The sequence below is a fragment of the Phaseolus vulgaris genome, chromosome 7 (assembly GCF_000499845.2).
Source record: "Phaseolus vulgaris cultivar G19833 chromosome 7, P. vulgaris v2.0, whole genome shotgun sequence".
Lineage (NCBI taxonomy): Eukaryota > Viridiplantae > Streptophyta > Magnoliopsida > Fabales > Fabaceae > Phaseolus > Phaseolus vulgaris.
In genome coordinates this window covers 4835346-4843551 of record NC_023753.2, presented here as the reverse complement: position 1 = coordinate 4843551, position 8206 = coordinate 4835346, and the positions used below count along the sequence as shown (strand labels likewise).

Sequence of the window (8206 nt, the reverse complement as noted above, 5' to 3'; positions counted from 1 at the left end):
TAATCAACGTCTCTGCAAATCACATCTGCACTTATTTTTATCTGTTTTCTTTTCACTCCTCCATTTTTTTTCTTTGAAGAGTATTCATTATTCGAATTCTGAATCATCCTCGGAACTGTACTCAAATTTATAGATATATTGCCACGAATTATCATATAATTTGTCCTAAAATCAAAAGCCGTTTCACCCTAAACATACAAGGAAAATGTTACTTAAGGGACACTAACTTGTGACCTAAAGAACATGTCATGCATGCAACCACATCCCTTCTAGCCAGGCTTGTTTCACACTTTCGCCAAGCTCAAGCATCATCATCCACAAACACAATATCATAACCTTTTGAACGATGATTTTGACATCAGAGAAACAAGGGTACACGAAAGATGAAGGCCTAGGCTACAAAGATAATCGGAAGTTACTATAACGGGAATCGTCGTGAAGGACAAACCAAACTGAGAAATAAGAAAAGTGGAGTTGCAAGCTGTAACTGGACTGTGTAAGCTTGCTTAACATGTGAGAAAAGATTCCCTGCCTCCATGTGGTCTTCTTTTGCAACCACCTATCTTCTGTGTTTCTTCCTACTTTTCTTGGGTTGTTGAGTAGTGTGAATACTTTTTTCCTAGGATTCATAATTGCAATCTCTTTCCTTCATATTTTATTTCAATAACAGAAATTATACAGACTAAATACATACCACAAACTAAATTTTAGTTGGCAATGTTCTCATACTAGTTTCTAAGCCTGGTTTACTCGCATTATTTTCTCTTCATCTTTAATTTTGGGCAAAAGAGAAGTTAATGCTACTCTTACATTATCTTCTCAGCATCTTATAATAAAAATAAGAAAAGTATTTGTCAGCATCAATACTTTCTACATTTAGTAACCAAGAGGATTAATTTAGAATTATTCTTTAGAAGAATGCCAATAAAGGAATGTAATAAGATACCACCGTTGAATGGGTACTAACAAATAGCATAGTTGAGTATTACAAGTGTAAGAAAACTACCCATCAAAGATTCCCTGCCTCCATAGTGGTCATTGCAATAACTGTATGTTTCGAGTGCTTTCTTCCTTCTTTTTATGGATACTCATAAAAGATTCCCTGCCTCCTTAGTGGTCTTTACTACTAACTCACGTTCTGAATGTTTTCTTCCTTTATACGGGTTGTTGCGCTCAGTTTAATTAGGTAAGTAGCGTGAATGCAATGCGAATACTATTCCTACTATTCAGGAACACATAATTGCTATTTGTTTTCTTCATCTTTTATCCCCAACCGATATACTGTTACACCAAACCAAATACACACCCCTGATTTAGCTGCTAGGATTCTCCCAACTTTCCCTCTCGACCAGGGTTACTCGCATTCTCTTTTCTCATCATCTTAGGTTTTGGGAAAGAAAAAGGTAATTGCTATTCTTCCTAATTATTCTCTAGTTAATCTTCCTAACATTCTATAGAAAAATATATTACATAAAAAAAACATGTTTAACATCTTAAAAACATTAATACTTCATGCATTTAATAAATAAAGGGTTAACACTTGGCAAAAGATTTAGAACTTTTCTTTGGAAGAATGCAGTACTAACAAACACCATAGTCCGGTAGTGCGAATGCAGAACCGCTCATCAATGTAAAAACATTCATCTCAGACAAAATTATTTCCTTTATAGTCTTTATACCATAGTCAACAGCTGCCAAGAAACAGATTACCTTTTTTCTTTTTTTGTTTTCCTTCAGTTCGATCCCAAGATAAGCATATAATGTAAACACAGTAAGTCTTTCTACAACTAAACCGAACAGTGGTAGTTGAGTTTCTGATGTTTCTTGGCCGTCCTAGTTACTTTCCACAATCACCTAGTACTATGGGATCAACATTAGAAATACAGCTTCTCCCCATGCAGAGCAGGAAGTGGGACAGTAGTTATAATTAACACACAGAACTGCTACCGTTAAACGGTTAGTGATTACAAACAACATTGCGAAAGTAAATTGGATCAAGGTCGTCATATCAGTGGTTACCATCTTCGAGGGTTGTCATTTCTATCGGTAGTAAGCCTGCTGATAAGTGGGTGCCAAGACATTTCCATAGCCACCATATGCAGGATAGTTCATAGGAGCCGCTGGGTAAGACCCTGCAATAGCTGGTGCAGGCTCGGGCGAATAAGCAGCATAAGGATTTGCTGGGGGACTTCTGCTGCCATACATGTGGGGTGGGGAAGGGTATGGTGGAAGAGCAGCTGGGTATTGCCCGTGTGAAGGAGACCTAACAAATGTAGGAGCAGCAGGGAAAGATGATACATACGCATTCGTCAAACGCCCAGCTTTGGCTGGTGGCATTGGACCTCCATTGCTGTTGCTTGCTCGAGTTCTCTTATTGGCAGGAACAGCAACCGGTTTCCTTTTCTCGGTCTTCACTGTCTTCACCTTCTCCAACTGTTCAAGTCGCTTCTTCAGATTTTCTGGAGGGAAATCAGCCTCAAGTTTGTATTCTTCAATGCATTTAATCACAGCCCTGAGTGCAGACTGCTCTTTCCTTGCAGCTAGGTACTGCCAAATTTCATTCAACACGGAAAAAAACAAAAAGATCGTTAATATATTAAACCCACCTCTTCTAATAACTCGAAAAAACAACACCACACAAATAGAGCGCTTTTACCATTTCCTGCCCTTTTTTTTCTTCCAACTAATCAAAGAAGCAACACAAATAGATGAGAAGAATCAGAAATCAGATCAGTATCTAACCAAGTACTAACACTAAGACCCTGAAAGATATCACCACTCTATTCCCCTATCTAAAACTGAATCCTAGCCATATTCTTTCTAATAAGCTGCATCCTCTGTCTATACAAAATAAACCAAAAATAGAAAACATGTTCGAAGCACCAACTACACATTCACAGCTATACTCGTCAAGCATGAAAGAAAAGAAAGTTCAGCCTCCACACATCGAACTAGTAAGGGCTGATTTGAATAAACTACTCCATAACCTTTACTAGAAGAACGAAATAAACCGAATTAAACTACTTTCCTATGCGCTAGAATTAACTTCTGGAAAAGTTTTACTCGTTCAAGTACTAAACCAAACCAAACCACGCATAAGCAAAGACAAAAAGGGAAAAATACCGCTGCTCGGCCTGCATTATTAGGATCTTCCAAAATAGAAGCCGCAACTTTCTTAGCATCCTTGAGAAAAGACTTCAACAAGGGAACAGGAGGGAACTTGTCCACAAGACCCACTTCATATGTAAAATGAACCGCATCAAGCTGCTGCCCTTTGCTGATCAACTCTTCAATCATATCTAGAAACAATACACGCAAACACAACACTTTCAGCAAACAAACAACAAATCCACAAAATCAATTTGCGGAGAACCGTAATTGTAACTATACCAGGCATTTGCTGAGTAAGACCAAGCGAAAGCGCAAGCTTCGGCATCTGTTTCCTCCAAGCGGAAGCAATAACAAGCTTCCTGTACAAATCCAAGTCCTCGTTCTTGACAATACCGAAGGTAACCACGTGCTGCAAGAATGTGTGGACGTCAGGTGTCTTCACGTTTTCCACGCCGCCACGCTCCTCCAAGATGGCCTTCCAAGTTTCCGCTATCTCCGTGGCCTGCTCCTTCACGGTGGGGGTGACCAACAGCCTCGATTTTCCGATGACCGGGTCGACAACGACAGGAATCAGAGACTCGAGGACAAGGACGCAAGCCCAGCCTAGGTCGTGGCCGGGCTTCTCCCCTCTCTTGTCGACCGGAAAGACTTCGGAGATGGCCTCCAGGACGAATTTGGCCGGATCGACGCATTCTGCGAGGGCGACGGGGACCTCGGCGCGTAATCCGTCGAGCTCCTTCTTCTTGGCGCTGAGGAAGGTCCAGAAGCCGAAGGCATCCATGCGGAGACAGAAGGACTTCAGTTTGAGGACGAGGCCGGTGGCGTCGTCAACCTCGCCGCCGCCGTCGTCCGCGTGGTCGTCGAGGAAAGAGGATAGGGCAGCTGTGCGGCGCGTGTCGAGCGTGCGGAGGGCGATCTGGAGCGTGGCGTCGAGGGATGTTTCGCGGCGGTCGAGCAGGCGGAGGGAGTCAGAGGTTGCAGTGTCGAGCGTCCGCATCTTACCTTTTAGGGCTTCGGATTTGTGCTTGAGGTCCTCCTCAAGAGAGGAGAAGTGGTCGGAGAGCTCCTTCCAGAGGAGGGTGCAGCTGGTCATGAGAGAGGTTTGGCGCTGGAACTCGTCGAAGCTCGGCTGAGTCAACTCGCTCAACTCGCCAGGATCGGGGATGGACCCCATGGTCGCGAACTGAAGAGAGAACACACGAAAACCCTATCTCGCTCGCTCACTCACTAACTCACTCACTGCGTTCAATCAATCAGAGAAGAAAGAAAGAAGCAACGAAACAAAGAGTAAAGGTGGTGCTGGTAAAATGAAATGAAGAGTGAGGGAAAGAGCCTCTGCTGACGTGGATGGGTAAGGTGGAGACACGTGTTGTCGTTGTCTGAAAAAGGTGGTTGAGGGGCGATGCTATAATGCGCTGGGTGTGCGTACAGGGAAACAAACTAGGCCAGCTTGATATTAGTTTCTATAAATTATTCATTTTCACTTTTCAAAATAATAAAACAAACACACATGTTGCCGTATATAGTATATACTTGTTTTCTTTATATCTGCTTTTAGATAATGTTTCAAAAGTATAATAGCCCTGCAAATAAGGAAGTAAAAACTCAAATACACTCTTTTTGTACAAGTTTAAGTACTCTAATTTAATCAGATATTATTATGTAAAATAAAAATCACGATTCAATAAACCTAATTAAAATTTTAAAAATCCTTAAACAAGTTTCATATCAACACGTTAAAAATGTTGAATCTAAAATATTAAAATAATTGTAAAGAAATAAATCTCTTAATCTAAAAAATAGTAGCATTCCTTGATAAGAATAATTATAAATATCAACAGTTTATTGGGAAGAATTTCCTTAAAAACACGTTTAAAATAATTATTTATTTATAAATTAAAATTTATTTACGTTAACATAAACAATTTTACACTCCATTTTAATTTATACAAATTAATTTTAACTCAAAACATTTATTTGATTATCTTATTTTTTATTACAAAATTTATTGTCCAAATTATTATTTTTATGTTGATAACTGTTATTTTTATTTTGATAATAATAAAATAATAGATAACAAAGATATTAATCATAGTATGCTAGTTGATTATAAATATACTCAGAGCAATATACAGTGCCCACTACCAAGCCAAACTTGCAATCAAATACTCAAGGGTATGTTCCAGTTAAGACTGTATTTATTCAATTAATCTATTTGAATCATCCTATCAATTTATTTTTATTTATCTTATTAATTTTTTTTTATCTTTAATTATATATTAACTATAAGTATCACATCAAATTGTACAATTAAAATAAGATATAACGGTAATAATAATAATTAAAAATTAGAAAGTTAATTTAAATTGTTTGACTCAGATAACCATTCCTTTTTGTTTGACTGAGAACGTATAAACTGAACTAAACATACTAATTACTTTAGTTTAATGCTTGAGAAAAGAAGAAAAGACAGTACAGTTTTTTTAATAAACATTTAATAAGATTCTATTATTTTTACTTTTATTAATATGATGTGGGAACAATATAATTTTTTTTATTAAATGTGTGAAAATATTTTGATTTCAATCATAGATACAAATGCTGAGAATAACATGGTAATCTTGAGAGACATGAAAAGTTACATTTTTAGTTAGAAATAGAGGTGGTAAAATTAGAGTATAGAATAAAATTGATGAGAAGGGAAGAATAAAGTTAAAATTTGTCTTGAAAAGAATGATAATTGAAATGTTGAAGTGAGTTGGCAGAAGAATATTTTAGAAATTAGTTATGGTGAAAAATCCATAAAAATGATTGTGAGAGTGTAAAGGAGAGTGTCCTAGGAAACATTGGAATAGGGGCGTATGGGATGAAAGAATGTAGAATAGTTGTGTATAAATGGTAGAGAGAAGAGAAGATAAGAGAAGAGAAGAGAAAGAACTTTCCCAGAAATCGAAGATGGATCTGATGACAGAAAGAGACAGAGAGGAGTGGAGCTCCACATGGGAAGAGTCAGATAAAGTGGTAAAAGTGAGTGAAGAGAATGAAAGATAAGAGAGTAATTTAAATTAAATTAAAAGGAAAGGATTAAAAACAGACAAACACTATAAACATTGTACAGCACCTGCTATCACACACAGACACATGCATGCTTACAAATCTCTGTCCCTGTTAGGATAACCTATAATTCTCCCTCCACTTCCATCTCTCTTTTTAGATTCCACTCTTTCAATTAATAATACTTATTTCTTTCTAAATTCTCTTATATTTCCTTCTATCACATTATCCTTTCAGCCTTTTTCATTTTCTTTGTTGTGAAATTTTTTAAATGATGTGTCGGTGTACAATAGACCGACATTCATATGATACATGTAAACCATGTATCTATGAAGTGTCCAATTCAAAAAGTATTTATTAAATTTCTTACAATTTTAGTATGGTTCTAACATAATTTTTTTTTAAAAAATACAGTAATTTTTTAAAAATTCAAATTTTATTATATAAATTGTTATTATGATTATAAAAATAAGAAAAAAATCATTGTGAATCAATTATGAAAAACATCTTTCTATTTCAAAAAATAATTTAAAACATAGTTGTGCACATTACTAATTTATATAATTCATAATCGTATAATATATAGATACTCCTACATTTTAAAAAAAAATTATAGAAAATGTTTGGAAATTACGAGAGAGTACACCAACATATTTGATAAAAAAATCATATTATATTGTTTTGAAGCGTCCTTGCTTTTTTAGTAAAAAAAATCGTAAAAATATTCTTAACACACAAGTTACTATTATTTTCTCCTTAAAACTAATTAAACTAAACAAAAATTTGATTTGGAGATGGCTATATTATTCATATACATGAATGTCAAGAGTAATTGTGCATTTATACCAACTTTGAAAAGTAATTATTTATACATATATGTAAACCCCTTTATGATAAGGGGATTCTATCATTCACGAACACGTTAATATACTCTGGAAACTTAAAAAAGGTTACTTTAATTTCTGGGCTTAGACTTCCCAAAAACACAGTATTGATTATATCATCCCTAAAAAGATAATGCTAACGCACAGATACAAATATAAGAGTTTCAAGAGGTTTATTCCGTATATAATACAGTTTAATATAAAAATTCATGCGAGTATCTTGTTCATTTTGTTAAATAAAACTAATTTCTTTAGTGACCCTGCCAATTCAAAAACACATAAATTGGTTTTCTACGAGCACAAGAATAAAAAATAAAAACATGCATTTGCTTTAAATGAGCATAAATAAAAATAAATAAAAGCATACATGATTTTTCAGGCACTTCTAGGCCTAATTAGGTTTCCATGTTGATGAATGAAAATCATTACTACTGAAAGGAAGCTAAAATCTCTACCAAAAAAATAATGTGAACTGAGTTTTAATAGCGACGATAAATTGAAGTTACATTTGGGTAAAACGGCAAACCAGGATAATCAAAACACCAACTGGAATACTTATATATATATATATATATATATATATATATATATATATATATATAGAGAGAGAGAGAGAGAGAGAGAGAAATATTAGACAATACATTATTTACATTTAAAGATATCAGCAATATAATTAGCTGATAGTTAAAGAACAAACAAATTATACACTAACAATCTAATACCATTTTCACTTTCTTCTCATCATAAATTATCATAGACGATAAATTTATTAACTGTTATAACCATTATCATTAAAATCATATCAATAACTTATTTAATTAACAATGTATAAACATTGGACTCATTTAAATGCATATAATCAACTAAACTTATTTAAATGAAGGGTAAACATGAAGAAACCAAAATAAGAAAATACTAGATAAAGAAATGTCCTTTTTTGGTCATTTAAACATATCTACAAAGTAAGAATTGTTGTGCGTGTGTGTGTGTATATATATATATATAAGGGAACAGACCAATAAACTGGTGGGGAGAAAGGCTGCTTTTAACTTTTCTTTGTAATGCTAAAAAAGGGATGTTTTTATAACAAAATATATGAAATATAAAATTATAATGTTAAAAAATTAAAAGCAAATTCTAATTAATATCCTAAAGGT

The 8206-nt window shown here is 34.7% G+C and overlaps 1 protein-coding gene across 1 annotated transcript; it reads right to left on the bottom strand.

Annotated features, from left to right (window-relative positions):
- Positions 1-1645: 1645 nt before the first annotated feature.
- LOC137827835 (FRIGIDA-like protein 4a) lies at positions 1646-4593 on the bottom strand. The gene is made up of 3 exons (XM_068634188.1): positions 3391-4593; positions 3124-3299; positions 1646-2547 (listed from the first exon to the last, which is right to left on the bottom strand). Exons 1-3 carry the CDS (start codon positions 4283-4285, stop codon positions 2041-2043), a joined length of 1578 nt encoding a protein of 525 aa, XP_068490289.1. The 5' UTR covers positions 4286-4593; the 3' UTR covers positions 1646-2040.
- Between the last annotated feature and the right edge of the window lie 3613 nt (positions 4594-8206).